The sequence below is a fragment of the Muntiacus reevesi genome, chromosome 1 (genome assembly GCF_963930625.1).
Source record: "Muntiacus reevesi chromosome 1, mMunRee1.1, whole genome shotgun sequence".
NCBI classification, from domain to species: Eukaryota; Metazoa; Chordata; class Mammalia; order Artiodactyla; family Cervidae; genus Muntiacus; species Muntiacus reevesi.
In genome coordinates, this window is record NC_089249.1 from 115,838,235 (window position 1) to 115,858,725 (window position 20,491).

The 20,491-nt window shown below is 38.9% G+C and overlaps 1 protein-coding gene across 2 annotated transcripts in view; it reads left to right on the forward strand.

Moving 5' to 3' along the window:
• The window catches only part of KYAT3 (kynurenine aminotransferase 3), a 66,406-nt gene that overhangs the window by 24,828 nt on the left and 21,087 nt on the right, over nt 1–20,491 (forward strand). For both annotated transcript variants that reach the window (XM_065909540.1, XM_065909549.1), the window contains 6 exons: nt 7,134–7,192; nt 7,699–7,843; nt 9,815–9,964; nt 15,468–15,554; nt 16,603–16,728; nt 16,824–16,944. In XM_065909540.1, coding sequence (XP_065765612.1) covers nt 7,134–7,192; nt 7,699–7,843; nt 9,815–9,964; nt 15,468–15,554; nt 16,603–16,728; nt 16,824–16,944 — 688 coding nt within the window. The remainder of the gene's footprint in view (nt 1–7,133; nt 7,193–7,698; nt 7,844–9,814; nt 9,965–15,467; nt 15,555–16,602; nt 16,729–16,823; nt 16,945–20,491) is intronic.

Here is a 20,491-nt window from a genome sequence, read left to right on the forward strand (position 1 = left end):
TGATGGAGGTACAGTCCAATGCTGTAAAGAGCAACACTGCGTAGGAACTGGAAATGTTAGGTCCATGAATCAAAGCAAATTGGAAGTGGCCAAACAGGAGATGGCAAGAGTGAACATCAAGATTTTAGGAATTAGTGAACTAAAATGGACTGGAATGGGTGAATTTAACTCAGATGACCATTATATCTACTACTATGGGCAAGAATCCCTTAGAAGAAGTGGAATAGCCATCATAGTCAACAAGAGTCCGAAATGCAGTACTTGGATGCACTATCAAAAATGACAGAATGATCTCTGTTTGTTTTCAAGGCAAACCATTTAATATCACAGTAATCCAAGTCTATGCCCTGACCAGTAATGCTGAAGAAGCTAAAGTTGAACGGTTCTAGGAACCTATAAGAACTTCACCTTCTAGAACTAACACCCAAAAAAGATGTCCTTTTCATTATAGGGGACTGGAATGCAAAAGCAAGAAGTCTAGAGATACCTGGAGTAACAGGCAAATTTGGCCTAGCAGTACAGAATGAAGCAGGGGAAAGGCTAATAGAGTTTTGCCAAGAGAACATACTGGTCATAGCAAACACCCTCTTCCAACAACACAAAAGAAAACTCTACACATGGACATCACTAGATGGTCAATACCAAAATCAGATCAATTATATTCTTTGCAACCAAAGATGGAGAAGCTCTATATAGTCAGGAAAAGCAAGACTGAGAGCTGACTGTGGCTCAGATCATGAACTCCTTATTGCCAAATTCAGACTTAAACTGAAGAAAGTAGGGATAACCACTAGACCATTCAGGTATGACCTAAATCAAATCCCTTACAGTGGAAGTGAGGGATTATATCTGATAGACAGAGTGCCTGAAGAACTATGGATGGAGGTTCATGACTTTGTACAGGTGCAGTGATCAAGACCATCCCCAAGAAAAAGAAATGCAAAAAGGCAAAATGGTTGTCCGAGGAGACCTTAGAAATAGCTGTGAAAAGAAGAGAAGCTAATTTTAAAAAAATAAAATAAAAAAGAAGAGAAGCAAAAAAGCAAAGAAGAAAAGGAAAGATATTTCCATTTGAATGCAAAGTTCCAAAGAATAGCAAGGAGAGATAAGAAAGCCTTCCTCAGTGATCAATGCAAAGAAATAGAGGAAACAATAGAATGGGAAAGACTAGAAATCTCTTCAAGAAAATCAGAGAAACCAAGGGAACATTTCATGCAAAGATGGGCACAATGAAGGACAGAAATGGTATGGACCTAACAGAATCAGATGATATTAAGAAGAGGTGGCAAGAATAGACAGAAGAACTATGCAAAAAAGATCTTCACAACCCAGATAATCACGATGGTGTGATCACTCACCTAGAGCCAAACATCCTGGAATGTGAAATCAGGTGGGCCTTAGAAAGCATCACTACGAATAAAGCTAGTGGAGGTGATGGAATTCCAGTTGAGCTATTTCAATTCTAAAAAAGGATGCTGTGAAAGTGCTGCGCTCAATATGCTAGCAAATTTGGAAAACTGAGCAGTGGCCACAGGACTTGGAAAGGTCAGTTTTCACTCCAATCCCAAAGAAAGGCAATGTCAAAGAATGCTCAAACTACTGCACAATTGCACTCATCTCACATGATAGCAAAGTAATGCTCTAAATTCTCCAAACCAGGCTTCAGTAGTACGTGAACCAAAAACGTCCGTATGTTCAAGCTGTATTTAGAAAAGTCAGAGGAACCACAGATCAAATTTCGAACATCCATTGGATCATCAAAAAAGCAAGAGAATTCCAGAAAAACATCTATTTCTGCTTTATTGGCTATGCCAAAGCCTTTGACTGTGTAGATCACAACAAACTGTGGAAAATTCTTCAAGAGATGGGAATACCAGACCACCTGACATGCCTCCTGAAAAATCTGTATGCAGGTCAGAAAGCAACAGTTAGAACTGGACATAGAACCATAGACTGGTTCTAAATTGGACAAGGAGTACGTCAAGGCTGCATATTGTCACCCTGCTTATTTAACTTATATGCAAAGAACATCATGAGAAATGCTGGGCTGGGTGAAGTACAAGCTGGAATCAGGATTGCCGGGAGAAATGTCAATAACCTTTGATATGCAGATGACACCACCCTTATGGCCGAAAGCAAAGAAGAACTAAAGAGTCTCTTGATGAAAGTGAAAGAGGAGAGTGAAAAAGTTGGCTTAAAGCTGGGCATTAAGAAAACTAAGATCATGGCATCTGATCCCATCACTTCATGGCAAATAGATGGGGAAACAGTGTCAGACTTTGTTTTTTGGGCTCCCAAATCACTGCAGATGGTGACTGCAGCCATGAAATTAAAAGACACTCGCTTCTTGGAAGAAAAGCTATGACCAACCTAGATGGCATATTAAAAAGCAGAGACATTACTTTGCCAACAAAGGTTCATCTACTCAAAGCTATGGTTTTTCCAGTGGTCATGTATAGATGTGAGAGTTGGACCGTGAAGAAAGCTGAGCACCGCAGAATTGATGCTTTTGAACTGTGGTGTTGGAGAAGTCTCTTGAGAGTCCCTTGGACTGCAAGGAGAGCCAACCAGTTCATCCTAAAGGAAATTAGTCCTGAATAATCATTGGGAAGACTAATGCTGAAGCTGAAACTCCAATACTTTAGCCACCTGATGTGAATAACTGACTGACTCAGAAAAGACCCTGATGCTGAGGAAGATTGACAGCGGGAGGACAAGGGGCTGACTGAGGATGAGATGGTTGGATGGCATCACTGGGTCAATGGACATGAGTTTGAGTAAACTCGAGGAGTTGGTGAGGGACAAGGAGGCCTGGTGTGCTGCGGTTCATGGTGTTGCAAAGAGTCAGACACGACTGAGTGACTGAACTGAACTCATTAATTATAGCTGCAGTGAAAAAAATGAAAGTGTTGGCTGCTCAGTGCTATTTCTCTGTGACCCCATGGGTCATAGCCCACCAGGCTGTTCTGTCCGTGGAATTCTCTAGGCAAGGATACTGGAGTGGGTTGCCTTACCCTCCTCCATGGGATCTTCCCAACCCAGGGATTGAACCCAGGTCTCCCATATTGCAGGCGGATTCTTTTCTGTCTGAGCCACCAGGGAAGCCCGCATCTGCAGTGAACCTATTTTTTTTTTTTTTTGAACAGAATTAACTTTCAGTATTACTGCTGATAACCTTGTGGCACGTTGTGAACCTATTTTTAAATAAGGTCAATTTCTGAGGTGCTGTCAATATAACAAGTAAAGGAGGGAGACAAGTGTCACAGTTCAACCCATCATAGCCACCCGTTTCATTGTTTATCCGGATTTTATTTTTGCCATATAGTCAGGCCTAGAAAGAATCTGCCTGCAATGCAGGAAACCTGGGTTTGATCCTCAGGTCTGGAAGATCCCCTGGACAAGGGAATGGCTACCCACCCAGTATTCTTGCCTGGAAAATTCCATGGACAGAGGAGCCTGGGGGGCTACAGTCCATGGACTCACAAATTGTTGGAGGCGACTGAGTAACTAACACTTTCACTTTAAGCTATGAAATTGCTTTAGCCAATAAAATGTGAGTAGAAGTGATGGGTATACACCTAAGGAGAAAATTTTAAGAATTTTTTCCTTTTGCTGTGAATCTGGCAGTACTGCAGGAACAATCTGTTTCATCGTCTTATGTCTCAGAGTCACAGTGACATGGAACAGAGTAGCACGTGACCTCCAGTGGGTATGTAGCATGAAAAAGAAATAAACCTTTTATTATTTTAAGCAATGGAGACTTTGGGGTCTTATGTTATTGAAGTGTTAACTTAAGGAAACTGATACCACAAGTTCACTCCTAATGTGTGGAATTTTCTCATTCGTTCATGAGATATTTTATAAAAGCTTGCTCTGGCTAGTCAAAGCTATGGTTTTTCCAGTAGCCATATATGGATGTGAGAGTTGGACCATAAAGAAGGCTGATCGCTGAGAAATTGATGCTTTCGAATTGTGTTGCTGGAAAGACTCTTGAGAGTCCCTTGGACAGCAAGGAGATCAAACCAGTCAATCCTAAAGGAAGTCAACCCTAAATGTTCATTGGAAGGACTGATGCTAAAGCCGAAGCTCCAATACTTTGGCCACCTGATATGAAGAGCCAACTCAGGAGAAGTGGGCAGCAGAGGATGAGATGGTTGGATGGCATCACCAACATCCAATGGACATGAGTTTGAGCAAACTCCGGGAGATAATGAAAGACAGGGTAGCTTTGTGTGCTGCAGTCCATGGGGTCGCAAAGAGTTGGACACAACTGGGCAACTGAATAACAAATGTGCTCGGCATAGTATACTATGTGTTGGATACTGTGATGATTAATTTTATCTGTCAACTTGGCTAGGCCACATTACCCAGATATTTGGTCAAACACCAGTCTGGATGTTTCTATGAAGGTATTTTTCAGTTGAGAGTAACATTTCAATCACTACAGTTTAAGTAAAATGAATTATTAATACTCTCTGTGAAGTGCATAGCCTTGATTCAATCAGTTAAAAGATACAGAGAAAAAGACTGAGGATTCCCAAAGAAAGAGGAATTCTGTCTCTGGCTGTCTTTGGACTTCAGCTGCAACACCAGCTCTTCCTTGGCTGGAGCTCTGCAGGGCTTGAATTTGCTGGCTCCCACAATCTTGAGAGCCAATTCTTTAAAATAAATCACTGTATATATGTACATCCGATTGGTTCTGTCTCTATAGAAAAATTCAATTAATACACACATCAGTGAACAGCAAACAAGCTATAAGTAGTTCTCACAAGGACTTGACAGTCTAAATGAGGAAAAACAGAAAAGCAAACAGATAAAAAAAGACAATGTTTTGTAGTAAATGCCGGATACTCCGTGTCATGGGAGCACAGAGGAGGAGCATCTAACCTTGACTTGGGGAATCAGAGAAGGTCTCTGGAGGAAATGGAGTCTAGCTTGAGAACTGAAGGTGGCAGGTGGAATAGGAATTAGTGGAGTGAAGGGACAAGGTTGTGGAGACCAGGGATTTGATTGAATGTAGAGCATGCATTCTTAACAGGGGCATTATTGTCCCCAAGGGGGAGAAACTGCTGCTTGGCAAGTGAAAGAAATCTTGGTTATTGCAATGTTTTCTGATCATCCAGAGCTCAACTCTGTCTGACAAAATCTTATTCCGTTGCATTTAATGAGAGAAATGGGGAGGCATGTTTAGAAAAAATGTCTAAAAAGTCTCCATGGTTGGAAAGTGGTGACCAGAAAGAAAAAAAAAAAAGGACTGAGAAACATTTGTATAGAAAGATCAGTTGTGTGGAGGAAGGATCACATGTGAACCTTGTGAGAGAAGACTATAGAATATTTGATAGATCAGAATGTTCTAGACACAAATTTTAAAGAAAATTAAATCTGAAATGCATTTTGACTTTATCTAGATAATTTAGGTAAAATTGGACTTTTTAGTCTAAATTATCTACTGTAGACTCTGCTTACTCTTATGTATGAGTCTTTACCTTGTAGGTACATGCTGAATAAACCATTAAGATTTAAAAATTTCTTAGAGGGATCTCCTTGGTGGTCCAGTGGCTAAGACACTTCCAGTGCACCGGGCCTGGGTTCAATCCCTGGTTAAGGAACTAGACCCCACATACCGCAACTAAGAGTTCACGTGCTGCAACTAAATATCCCCAGTATCGCAAAGAAGATGGAAGACCTGGCATAGCATAAATAAATAAATAAATATTAAAAAATTTTTTTTTTTCTTAGGGATGGAAAAAGACAATAGTTGAAATATTTTTTTCTGGGACTTTCCTAGCAGTCCAGTGGTTAAGACTCTGCCTTCCCAGTGCAGGGCACAGATTCAAACCCTGGTTGGGGAACTAAGATCCCACATGCCACGCAGCACGGCAAAGTTAGTCTTTTTCTATTTATCTTTCTGGGCATTTTTAGTTTTATAATTGTAGTCTCTAAAATAGCATCATGTTCATGTGGGCACTTAATCATAATGCCATTCTGGAAGGCACATTAACCTCTGGAGAATCTGCATGTGATTTACTTCAATGGAGTTTCAAAGATTAAAAAAAAATATATGAGAAAAACAAAAAGGTATATTTCTTGGTTCCATTATTGGAATAGAATGAGAACAATGGTCTATTTAATAACCATTATCACTATCTTCCTTCTAGATTGAATTCAAATTACTTTACTATTCTATTAAGGAAATCTTTGCAAAAATGCTGCCAATCATTTCTTTTTGTTTCAGCAGCTTATTAACAATGAAATCAAAGATAACTCCATGCTTCTGAAGATAATGTAAAATTCCTTTTAGAATTTTAAAGAAGTAAAAAATTGAATGCTTTGCTGTAATTTTAGCTTTTAATATGTCAAGCTTGCTTAATGTGAGTAGACTTGACCTAAATGTCTGATATACTTTTTTTAAAAGGCAACATTCTAGTAGTCTCTTTTAGAATGTCTTCTTCTGCAAAAGGCAGTGTGTGGAAACAGTGCTGAGTGTGTGTTCTAAAGTCAGACTGCCTGGGTTCATATCCTGAGTTGAATCTGTTTAGGTTTAAATGCTATTTGCTTTCATGAACTTGGGCAGATGTAAAGTTACATGATCTTATCCTCTCTGTACCTCATGTTTCTCATGTGTAAATTATGGCTCGTGATAGAACCATAACATGGGGTTGTTGTAAATATTAACTGAGGTAATTATTTAAGACCCTTAGAACAGTGCCTGGTACACACTCAATAATGTTACCTGTTATTACTATTATTTAGAACTCCTTATTGAGTAGTCTTGAAACCATCTGTTTTGGTGCTTCCTGTATGCCATATACGGAACTTAGTTGGGAAGCTGTTGATCCCCCTGACCTAAAATGATCTTCAGAGCATGACTCAAGATATTGCTTTAACTGACTTCTTTTTAGTACCATCATTGTTCTCTCCAGTACATTTCAGGCCTTTAAGTTGATTTATTTAGAACAGTAGGTGGGAGATGAATTCCTCTTGGGAATTTTTTAATGACATCTAGCATTTTTCTCTATGGTAATGCTTTTTCTATGGTGCCAGTAGGGAAAAGAAAGAGTTACCCATGATTTTCTGGCATTATTGTTTGATGAAGAAAATTTTTAAAACCCCTTCAATTTTATATATTTCAGAAAATGTCTTTGAAATTCAAAAATGCAAAACGAATTGAAGGCCTTGATAGCAATGTATGGTGAGTACCTTACAATGAACAATAATAATTGGGTAAAGTTTTTTTGCATCCTTCATTGGTAATGGAAGTAATGATTCATACACTTTTTTATTCCCTTAGCCACTGTGCCAGTCCCTGTGGTAGGCACTGGAAATGGACAGCGAAAGGGACAAATTGGGTGATGACCTTGTGAAACTTACCTTCTTAATCCATGAACTTTTCCTGTTAGCTCTACCCTCTAATGAGAGAACCTAGCAGCAGATGGTTGAGAAAAAAAAAAATGTGATTAAAATATGGGCATCATGGAACTGAGATTTGTAAGAAATATTAAGTTTATCAGTTCAACCATCATTTTTCTAGGCAAAGTCATTTTGTAGATGGTAAAATTGTTGTCTTGAACTCATTATTTTTTTTTTTTATCTATAAGACTAAACTAAGTCTTGTTTTTCAGTTTTATAAGACTAAGAGGCATAGAAAGCTAACTTTGTAATTATAGTGCTTACTAATACTAGTCGTTTTTATCTTAGGATTGAATTTACCAAACTGGCTGCAGACCCCTCTGTTGTGAATCTTGGCCAAGGCCTTCCAGATATATCCCCTCCGGTATATGTAAAGGAAGAGTTATCCAGGATTGCAGCAATTGATAATCTGAATCAATACACACGGGGCTTTGTAAGTATATGAGCACTGTATGTGGTGTGAGCGTGTGTTTTATATCGTATTGTGTGTGAATGTACTTCTGTCGCTTCTCTGTAATTGGCTTTCTGGATCCAACTATCCCAACCTGATGGACAGAGGAACCCTCACCTTGCCCTTATTTCCGAGGATAAACTGTCCCCTACTTCCAGCTTCTCCACAGTCCTGTCTTGGCCCCTCCTTAATTACTGTTCCAGGATGGGGTTCCCATGGCAACAAAGGAAGGCGAGTATTCGCTTGAGACATATTTTCTCTCCTTTCATACTTATGCAGCCTCAGCACTGGTCTCTACATTAGTATCATCTATTTCCAACTAGTTACTTTCTCTCTGTCTCAGCCCAACCTCATCCTTCTTGCTAGAATGCCTACGATAGCCAGAGAGTTCCCAGGTTCTACCAAAAAAAAGTACCACAACTTACTAAGTGAATTGAGCAAAGCTTCAGGACACAAGGCCAATGTACAAAAATCAGTTGTATTTCTGTTGTACAAAAAGTAAAGTTAAAAAGTAAAATTGTTTAAAATGCCATTTACAATAGTATCCAAACACACTGAAATTTAGAACTGATTTTTTTAGATATATACAATGTTTGTTCACTGAAAACTGCATCACTTTGCTGAGAGATATTAAATGATACCTGAATAAATGGAGTAATATACGATGTCCATAGATTGGAAGAGTAAGTATGTTAAGGTGTCAGTTCTTCCTAAATTGATCCATGGCAGAGAGTGGCAAGCTATGGTCCATGGGCCAAGTTCAACCAATCCCTGACTTCGTAAGTAAGGTTTTCTTGGAACATACCCATAACCATCATTCATATATTTTCCAGCCTCTGCGAATATATATGAGTCTATATTACATGTGTTTGTGTTTATATTGGTGTAGCAGTGGGGATGGGGTTGCAGTGTCAGCAGGCTGTGGACGTTGGTCACCTCAGGGCATGGGAAATAAGAAGAGATTTTATGGAAAGATAATTTTTCTTTATGTATCTTTTGCCTCATTTTACTTACATGAATCATGAGTCACTTTGTAATTAAAAAATGTAAACACAAATCCTTGTTACTGTAAGGACAGGTGTATAGTGTTTATAGTTGCTTTCATATCACCCTTTGCTAGAATTTGTTAAACCTAATATTAAAATGAATTCAAAGAATTTTGAATTTCTGGGAGGGCTGACAACTATCTCTTGCTCTTTCAACAATTTGTGTATATTTTTTGACCTTCTATTACTAATTACAACCAGCTTCTCTAGTACTATAATACTTGCTAATTTCAAATACAAAAAATGTGCTCTGGCTTCACTTTTATTGATTTTAACCAGGTGAGGCTCTGGGACATACATGCCACTGTTCCAAAAGAAATAAAAAGATGACAAATAAATACACCCTTAACAAAAAACTTCCTCCTTTTCTTCGTATGAACTGGGATGGACAACTTAGAAGGAGCCACACTCTTTTACCTCGCCAACCTAGGGTCTATCTAAGCAATCTCCCTCTTCTCCTGCATCCTGACCCAGTTTATTACTCCACAGCTGGGTGCTTTCCTAACAAAGTCACAAGACCTGCACTTGGACACTTACTAATATTTTCTGCAAATGACTGAAAATCAGGGTGGTTACTGAAAGCAAAAAGAGGATGCAGATGCTGAGCAGAAAAAAACAGATATCAAGATATCGGATAACAAAGCTGATACCTTGAAATTTTGTATTCAAAAATCAGTCATTTAATAGGGAAGTTTTTAATCATTAGCAAATCATCGTGACCATTCATGCAGGAACCCTCTGAAAATAAGGGGAACAATTTTTTTTTAATTTGTTGCCATAAAAATACACATTAGAGAATTGTAAAACCTAAATGTTAAAAATTTTTAACATTTCAGAGCCAAATTATCTCAAAGAAGTAGGTCTCATAATTAAATCCAAGGGTTTGTTCTTCCCTTTCACTCAACAGGGTCATCCATCACTTGTGAAAGCTCTGTCCTGCCTCTATGAAAAGTTTTATCAAAATCAAATCAATCCATATGAAGAAATCCTCGTGACCGTAGGAGCGTATGGATCTCTTTTTAATGCCATTCAAGGATTGATTGATGAGGGGGATGAAGTAAGTATATTAACATTATCATGCTGCCTGTATTAATCACTATCATTTGTCTTGCTTTTATTTTCACTTTTTTAATGCTCTTTTATTTTAAGTATTTTTCAAATATAGTACATATGCAGTCAAGTTCACAAAATACTGTTAAGTACAACTTAGTCAATGTTTACATGTGTGCATGTTTGTCTCCCTGTAACCGCAAACCAGATGAAGATACAGTACATTTCCAGCAACCCGGAAGGCTCCCTTTTGCCTTTTCCTGGTCTGTAGTCTCCAGAGGTAACAGTCTTCTGTGTTCTGTCACCAGAGATTCATTTTACTAGCTCTTTAACCTGATGTAATAGAATCATACAGTATATACTCTTGAATCTGGCTTCTCTCATTTATCATTTTGTCTGTGAGATTCATTCACTTTTGTTGCATGTTGTTTGTTCTTCTGTTTACTGCCTGTTTACATAAGGGCAGGTAAAAGAGGCTAGTAGTAGTATGGGAAGATGAATCTTAGTTTTCGCTGCTAAAACAACTTTTAAAACTCAATCAGCAAGTATTTGGTCACTGTCTTTTTGTGCCCTGTATTGTTAGCAGCGCCATGTGAGGGATGTATAACAAGACAACTGAGTGACTTCTTTATTTAGAGAGGTGATATAAAACCCACTTCAGCACTGACCTCAGTAACTCTGCTCCTGCTTCCCCATTATCATTCCAGTACCCTTGCTTTCATATTTACTCACCTCTTCCATTTATTCAAAATTTATTGAGGATATGCTAGACAATGTGGGAGAGAAGATTTTTTAAAAAGACTGTTTCTATGTGGAAAAGGTTCCCTGTTTAGTGAAGGAGATGGACTTGTAAACAGATGCACAAGGATGCAGTGTGATAGGCAGTGGTGGGGAATGTGTAAGTTACCGTGGTGATGAGAGGAAGAAGTGATGAACTCTGCTAATATAGGTCCAGAAAGCTCCAGAGAGGTGTTGGGTAAGCCAAGTCTGAGGAATGAATATTTGCCGTGATCTGTATTGTTAATTCCCTCCTTTGAACTCTTCCAGCACTGGATCTTCATTGCTCAGTGCAGGCTTTCTTTAGCTGTGGTGAGCAGGGGCTAGCCTTTGTTGTGGTGTGTGGGCTTCTCATTGCGATGGCTTTTCTTATTGCAGAGCAGGGGCTTCCGTAGTTGTAGCGCAGGAGCTTCACTGCTCCAGGGCACGTGGGATCTTCCCGGACCAGGGATCAAACCTGTACCCCTTGCATTGGCAGGCAGATGCTTAATGAGTGAGCCACCAGGGAAGTCCTGAACCCCCACCACCCCGCCAGCACTTTATCTGTACCTCCTTTATGAAAGATACCTCTGGGACTTTGTATTACCTTTTCTTTAATATCTCTGTTCCCTCTGCTCTGCCAAACAATAAGTTACTTAAGGAATCCTGGTAAGGAAGTATAGTCATACTCTCATATATGTAATTTCCTTTATTCCTATAAAAGAGCTGAGAGTTTCAGCTCCGGCGTTGATCGTGTTACTCCTGTATTGCTTCCTCCTTCTCTGCACTCTGTTGGTGTGTCCCAGGGCTCAGCCCTTTGCCCTCTTTTCTCTATTCTTCTTCCCTGATCAACTTATCTAATATTTTGAAACCACACACATCACTTTGCATCATATAGGCCTATTATTTTTCTTATAATATTTATTACTATCTGAAATTATCTAATTTATTTCCTTGTTTCTTATTTATTATGTCTCTCTCTGTAGAATTTAAGTTCCAGGAAAATTAGTTTATTGTTGTAGAGCCAGCATTTGAAATAGTGAGTGCTCAGTCAATATTCTTCAAAAACAGAGGGGAGTCATTTCCATTGTAAAAATAAGGAAATTTCAGGGAAGAGTGTCAGGTATATTCTCAGTTCCACCCCGCTGCCTCCCCCATTTCCTTTCCTTCTTGAGCTCTCACTTCATACCAGGCACTGTGTCTCATCAGGGCAGCAAAGATGGGTCATCTTAGTCCCTAAGAATATCACAGTCTAATAAACCTGAGGAAAACATACATTCCTGGCTCATGTCTTGTCCTCCACAATACCCAACACCTAACATAGCATGTTGTATAGAAAATATTCAGTGTGAATTAGATGACAAGTACAAACAAAGGGACTTCAGAATGTAAGGGCCTCCATTGACTCCAGTGAGACAGGCCTTTAACAGGAAGTATAAATAGTAAAAAGGAGAAATTTAGGATGATAATTAGGTGCCATGAATTTAACCAACACAAACTTAAAAGGCAGTTTAGTGTTCAGTTCAGTTCAGCCGCTGAGTCGTGTCCGACTCTTTGTAACCCCATGAACCGCAGCACGCCAGGTCTCCCTGTCCATCACCAACTCCCGGAGTATACTCAAACCCATGTCCAGTGAGTCAGTGATGCCATCCAACCATCTCATCCTCTGTCATCCCCTTCTCCTCCCACCTTCAATCTTTCCCAGCATCAGGGTCTTTTCAAATGAGTCACCTCTTCACATCAGTGGGACAAAGTATTGGAGTTTCAGCTTCAACATCAGTCCTTCCAATGAATATTCAAGACTGATCTCCTTTAGAATGAATTGGTTGTTTCTCCTTATAGTCCAAGGGACTCTGAAGAGTCTTCTTCAACACCACAGTTCAAAAGCATCAATTCTTTGGCACTCAGGTTTCTTTATAGTCCAACTCTCACATCCATACATGACTACTGGAAAAACCATAGCCTTGACTAGATGAACTTTTGGGCAAAGTAATGTCTCTGCTTTTTAATATGCTGTCTAGGTTGGTCATAACTTTCCTTCCAAGGAGTAAACATCTTTTAATTTCATGGCTACAGTCACCATCTGCAGTGATTTTGGGGCCCCAAAAAATAAAGTCTGTCACTGTTTCCACATCTATTTGCCGTGAAGTGAAGATGCCATGATCTGTTTTCTTAATGCTCAGCTTTAAGCCAACTTTTTCACTCTCCTCGTTCCATCAAGAGGCTCTTTAGTTCTTTTTCACTTTCTGCCATAAGGGTGCTATCATCTGCATATCTGAGATTATTGATATTTCTCCCGTCAGTCTTGATTTCAGCTTGTGCTTCATCCAGCCCAGCGTTTCTCATGATGTATTCTGCATATAAGTTAAATAAGCAGGGTGACAATATACAGCCTTGACATACTCCTTTCCCTATTTGGAACCAGTCTGTTGTCCCATGTCCAGTTCTAGCTGTTGCTTTCTAAACCTGCATACAGATATCTCAGGAGGCAGGTCAGGTGGTCTGGTATTACCATCTGTTTCAGAATTTTCCACAGTTTTTTGTGATCCACACAGTCAAAAGCTTTGGCATAGTCAATAAAGCAGAAGTAGATGTTTTTCTGGAACTCTTTTGCTTTTTTGATGATCCAGTGGATGTTGTTAATTTGATCTGTGGTTCCTCTGGCTTTTCTAAAACCAGCTTGAACTTCTGGTAATTCACGGTTCATGTATTGTTGAAGCTTGGCTTGGAGAATTTTGAGCATTACTTTACTAGCGTGTGAGATGAGTGCAACTGTGCGGTAGTTTGAGCATTCTTTGGCATTGCCTTCCTTTGGAATTGGAATGAAAACTGATCTTTTCTACTCCTGTGGCCACTGCTCAGTTTTCCAAATTTGCTGGCATATTGAGTGCAACACTTTCACAGCATCATCTGTTAGGATTTGAAATAGCTCAACTGGAATTCCATCACCTCCCCTAGCTTTGTTTGTAGTGATGCTTCCTAAGGCCCACTTGACTTCACATTCCAGGATGTCTGGCTCTAGAAGAGTGATCACACCTTTGTGATTATCTGGGTCATGAAGATCTTTTTTTGTACAGTTCTACTGTCTTATCTTGCCACCTCTTCTTAATATCTTCTGCTTCTGTTAGGTCCATACCATTTCTGTCTTTTATCAAACCTATCTTTGCATGAAATGTTCCCTTGGTATCTCTAATTTTCTTGAAGTGATCTCTAGTCTTTCCCATTCTGTTGTTTTCCTCTATTTCTTTGCATTAATCACTAAGTTAGGCTTTCTTACCTCTCCTTGCTATTCTTTGGAACTCTGTATTCAAATGGGTATATCTTTCCTTTTCTCCTTTGCTTTTCCCGTCTTTTCTTTTCACAGCTATTTGTAAGGCCTCCTCAGACAGCCATTTTGCTTTTTGCATTTCTTTTTCTTGGGGATAGTCTTGATCTCTGTCTCCTGTACAAGGTCATGAACCTCCATCCATAATTCATCAAGCACTCTATCAGATCTAGTCCCTTAAATCTATTTCTCACTTCCACTGTATAGTCGTAACAGATTTGATTTAGGTCAGAACCTGAGTGGTCTAGTAGTTTTCCCTACTTTCTTCTATTTAAGTGTAGACTTGTAAAATTATACATTGTTGCCAGATTTTTCAAAAGCAGTTTGAATATATATATACATACATGTATATGTATATAAGGTACCATAAAAGGTGTTTATACTCTAGTCTAGCAGTAACAAGCACTAAAATGGAGAAACTGTGCAGTCACTAATTCACACTGTACTGTTATTTATACAAACTATAAAACATTATCCTAGAATTCAGTAGACTGTCAAATAGCCATTAAAACAATACATTAAAACTAAATAATATTAAATGTTTGTGAAGTATTGCTACGTGTAAAAAAGATAGAAAAACCGAATGTCGACAATGGATATAAATCATGTGTTTAAACTCATTATAGAAAAGCAAAAGGTCAGGGATACTAGGTCCAGACTGGCATATTGCAGAACAGGTTGGTCTGGCCCACTGACCTGAGAGACAGGCCATGAGTAGGTTGAGAGAGCCTGTAGGAGCCTCCAGGACCTTGTAGGAGCAAAGGAGCTAGGAAAAAAGAATCCAGATGCAAGTCACCTGGAGGGAAATTGTGGGTATCAGACATTAATGATACATCCTGTCTTCTTGCATTCTGTCTTTGTTTGGGGACGTTTTTGAAAAAAAGAGAAACGTCTTTGTTGTGTTCAGTCGCACAATCGTGTCCAACTCTTTGTGACCCCATGGACTGTTGTTGCATGCCAGGCTTCCCTGTTCTTCTCTCAGGATAATACTTAGAAATTACTACTCCATAACATAGACCATCCCTGCAGTGCTGTCTTTCCTTCTGGTCTTGCTCTGCCACTGATCATTTACTTTCTAATTTGAAATTTAAACTCAGTGTTTTTGGCTAGATCATCCCTTTGAGAATGTAATGAGAGCTATGGATCCTTTTCCTAGAAAAATAAACCTATGCATGTAGAAAATTTTGCATACAATTTGAAGGGTCCCACTGCAAGCCTATCCACAGAGCTCCCTAGGAAATCAAAGGGTCCAATTAAGGCCCTGACAAGTTTGTTCCCAAGGTCTTTTTCACTCAGGTGTGTGAAGATAAAGCTTGCTTTCTTCACTGCTGCATCTCAGCATGTTGTATAGTGCCCAACACATAGTAGGTACACAGTATTTGTTAAATGGATTAATTGTTGATAGATTTGCTATTTGGTTTGATTCCAGGTCATAGTGATAGTGCCTTTCTATGACTGCTATGAGCCCATGGTGAGAATGGCTGGAGCAACACCTGTTTTTGTTCCCCTGAGATGTGTAAGTCTGCCCCTGTGATTTACGTTTTTTTAGAAAAAGTTTTGAAAATGCCAATTACTTTGTTGCCAATAAATTTCTACTTTGATTACATTTGGGGATTTACTGTATAGCTCTACCATGACTGAAGGTAACAGCTATTTAAGGGGGAATTTTTATTCCTTCATCATATGTTTGCCATGAATCTGTTGTAACAGCTTCTGCGTTGTATGTGATACTACTTTTTGTGGTTATGTATCTGCCCTACTGACTGAGCACCACCAGGTCAGAGGCCACTTCTGACTCACTTTTATAGCTCTGGTCCCCAGTGATGGACAGTGCAGGGTATGTGCTGGTGGTGGTGGTGGTCTAGTCATTAAGTCGTGGCTGACTCTGTGACCCCATGGATTGTAGCCCTCCAGGCTCCTCTCTCCATGGGATTTTTCAGGCAAGAATAGTGGAGTGGGTTGCCATTTCCTCCTCCAGGGGATCTTCCTGACTCAGGGATTGAACCCGGGTTTGCTGCTTGGCAGGCTGATTCTTTACTATTGAACCCCCTAAGAATCCCAGGGTATGTGCTGGGTGTTCAGTAAATACTTACTGAATTCTGAATGAAGTGTTCTGGTTTTTTTACTCTACTTTTATCTTTAGAAATACAGTATAGTTTCATTGTCTTTTTAAAAAATCTTATTAAAACAAGTAACACACTAAGGTGAATCACAGAATCTTCTAGAGTCAGACGTGTTAACCATAGTTGTTAACCATAATAAGACATGTTAACCATAATCATATAGCTGGCTCCTCTGAAGGAATTTAGGCACTTTTACAGCTGTTAATGTTGACAGAGTTCATGTTTCCATTTAACAGGTATGAGCATGGGACTCAAGTCCTGTTGGGCTCTTAAGGCAGACATAAATCTTACTTATTTTTGTTTCTTTCCTTTGTTAGTTATCTATTAAGTTACCTTTGCCATGCCTTTCTCTACTTTTTTTTTCCTTATTAGATTATTTATTTATAATACAGCAAACATGAATTAACTGAATTAAATCACATCTTCATTCTTCATGCTTAGAAACCTGTTGATGGGAAAAAATGCTCTAGTTCTGACTGGACCTTAGATCCTCAAGAACTGGCAAGCAAATTTAATTCCAAAACCAAAGCTATAATATTAAACACTCCGCATAACCCCCTTGGCAAGGTGAGTCTTTGATCTCGTTGTACGTCTTCTGATCAGTCATTCTCTCACACGTTGAATAATTGGCTCTGCTCTTCTGTTTCCTTTCATATGTGTAGGTGTATACCAAAGAGGAACTCCAAGTAATTGCTGACCTTTGCATCAAATATGACACACTCTGCATCAGTGATGAGGTTTATGAATGGCTTGTATATACTGGAAATAAGCATTTTAAAATAGGTACCAATTATTATGTAGAGTCACAGATCTAAATGTGTTTGGACACATGTGGAATATCTGATTGGAAAGGATCCCAGAACAGCTTTAGAATAGTCTTTATAAAGGGTAGATGTCTGTGAGCACTTAAAAATGGGACTTGAATGAATGATGTTTGAGTGGTTTTATGAACAGGTTGAAGGACAAGCAGTACAAACTTAGGAGACGGGATTTTAGATCACAGTATACAACCAGGAAACCAGAGAAGTAGTACTTTTGCCTTTATTCTGAGTCCCCCCCCCCCCAATAATCTAGCTATTACTTTGTGTATAAGACATAGGGAACTTACTTATTCCTGAGCTGGTCTGTCTCTACTAAGGGAAATGCTGAAATGCCAGATAAATAGAAAGAAATTTCTGTGACAGTAAGGTATTGCTGCAATGGATTTCACCATTTCTACTCCATCTCGGGTTTCCCCGGTGGCTCAGTGGTAAAGAATCCACCTGCAATGCAGGGGATGCGGGTTCAATCCCTGGGTCAGGAAGATCCCCTGGAGGAGAGCATAGCAGCCCACTCCAGTATTCTTGCCTGGAGAATCTTGTGGACAGAGGAGCCTGGTGGGCTATAGTCTATAGGGTCACAAAGAGTTGGACTTGACTGAAGTGACTGAATGTACACACACACACACCCAGGCCATCTCACAAATACCATGGTGTCTTCTGGGGTGATCCAAACTTATATCAGCTACAGGGGTATAACTGTGCTTCAGTCTTTGGGTCTTTGTACTTTCCCTTCCTATACTTGGAAAAACTTTTCCCTCAGATATCCAAAAGACTCAGAGTCACCTCCCTGGGGTCTTTATTCAGTTTTCAGATTTTATGACCACAACATTTAAGATTTAAACTCTCTGCATTTTCTTTGTCCTTTTTGTGTTCTTGTTTTGTTTTTTTGGCTGTGATGGGTCTTTTTGCTGCACTCAGGCTTTCTCTAGTTGCAGAGAGTCAGGGCTACTCTTCATCGCGGTGTTCGGACTTCTCATTGCAGTGGCTTCTTTTGTTGCAGAACACAGGCTCTAGAATGCAGATTCAGTAGTTGTGGCACACAGGCTTAGTTGCTCTGAGGCATGTGGGATCTTCCCAGACCTGGGATCGAACCCATGTCCCCTGCAGAATTTTAACTACTGGACCACCAGGAAAACCCTTCTGTCCTGTGTTTTCCTGTATAACAGATATCAGGATCTGTATATTTTTACTTCTAACCTGCAAGGAGGTAGGAATTTTTAAATGTTTTGATCTCTTCTGAATCCTTAGTTCCCAGAATAGGGTCTTGTGCGTGGTAGGCAATCAGAAAATAATCGTTGAATAAGATGAATAGTAACTATGAAAGGGTGAGGGAAGAATAACTAATATCACTGTCAGGAACCAATAAATTTTAAAATTAGTGTACTTATACATAAATAGTTGTTGCACACATCATAATTATCCGTGGTAAATTACAAACTGTTGTGGAGACACAGAGGCGATCAACAAAGTGGGCAAAAGATGGACTTAGTCAGAGAAGTAGAAAGAAAATTCTTCTCAGATAAACTTGTGTACCAAGGTGAGACGGCATGAAAGATCAAGATATACTTAACTGGCTTATAAGAGTGTGTTGCAGTAACTGGCACAGATGAGAATGGAAGAGTAGGGTGATTCTGAAGGAATTTATATATGAATATAAAGAATTTAAATTTCATTGAGGGTGAGCCAATAGTTCTTAAACTTTTATTTTATTTTAGTGATAGAGTATAGTGAAGTCACAATGTTCACATGATGAATTAGTGACAACATATACTGTATTTCATCATGAAGCTAGAGGTAATTTTCTTTTTTTGGTTTTTTTTTTTTAGAGGTAATTTTTTAACAGAAATTCAATAATTAGAAGTCAATATAAAAATCCCAAATCTGTGTGTATTTGCCTGTAACAAAGTGTTATTGAAATAAATACATCTGAGTTTTTCTGATTTTTGCCATTATTGTTCATTTCCCGATGCTCATCTGTTTCACTATTGGTAGCATTCACCATCAGATAACCATTCACCATCAGATAACCAGTTGTTGTTTTAGTTACTAAGTCGTGTCCAACTCTTTTTGTGACCCCCATGGGCTGTAACCTGCCAGAATCCTCTGTCCATGAGATTTTCAAGGCAAGAATACTGGAGTGGGTTGCCATTTCCTTCTCCAGGGGATCTTCCCAACCCAGGGATCAAACCCATGTCTCCTGCATTGGCAGACTGGTTCTTTACTACTGAGATAACCAGTAGCAGTTTGAAGTGCTAAAGAAAATTTTGTGGAAAACTTAAAGTTGATTTTTTCAAGTTCTATTAAAAAAAACTCAATAATTAATTTGATCATCAGGGTACGAGTGCACGTACTTTGAGATCAGCTGCAACAGGCAATGACAAGGTGTGATGAGGCAAGGTAATTGGTTCTGTATTGGATTTGTTTTATAAAGGTAAGAACCAGCTGCAGGTGAGGATTTTAAGTCAGATGCCCTGGCAGTGGAGATCATGCGCTGGGGTTGTTTAGAAGTATAAACTGTAGGGCACAGAATATAGCATTTGAAGGTGGGAAGGCAAGCATGATTCTGAGATCTCTAACCTGGACCACTCAGCTGTGATGAGGCCTTAACCAGGGATGGAAATGGAAGGAGACAGGCCTGTGGGAAAAGTTGAGCAAAGGAAATTCCTGCTTCTCATGCTGTTTCAGTGTCTTTGAGACATAGAGGAGGAGATGTCTACAGACAAGTAGAATTATAGGCCTGACTGTCAGGATCAAATTGTGAAGGGATTTATTTTTGACAGTCATCAAAATTTTATTGATAGTGAAACACATGGAAGGCAATGTATCTTCTAAGGGAGAATGTATAAACAAACAAGAGGGCCAGAAATTTGTAAGGTATGGTATCTTAGCACAGCCCATTTTGTTATTTGTCAAAATTTCATCAGAGTTCACCTTCCCATATCTTGTTGATGATCTCTGTCTCAGGGCATTAACTACTCCCCAGTTGAAAATCAAGCCAACATGGACAGTTACATTTTTTGATAATTCTTTTTAAGATTAAGTAGAGAGAGGGAGAGGTATCTATCTAATGAATAAATATAATTTTATGCTTAACATTTTGTACATTTTACAAATGTTCATGTCTGTGCAATAACTCAAAAGCTTTTAAATTTTATTTAACTCAGTTTAGCAATATTCTATCCAAAATATTGCTTTAAATGATCTTGAAACTTATTGTTTAAACCTTATATTATAAACACTTCATGGTAAATGTATAAATGATATTATTTGCTAATGATATCAAGACATATATTTTTAACTCAGATTTTTTAGTTGTAACAACTCAGGATGTTAAAATAAGAAAAAAATGATTTCATTATTCATTTCTGTTTCATTATCATTATTATTCATTTCATTATTCATTCTATTTCGTTATTTAGAGAGTGCAAACATGTGAAAACGTAGTCTGTTAAATACGGTGGGCTTTGTTACATGAAAGATAAGAAATGGCTATTCCATCAATTTGCAGA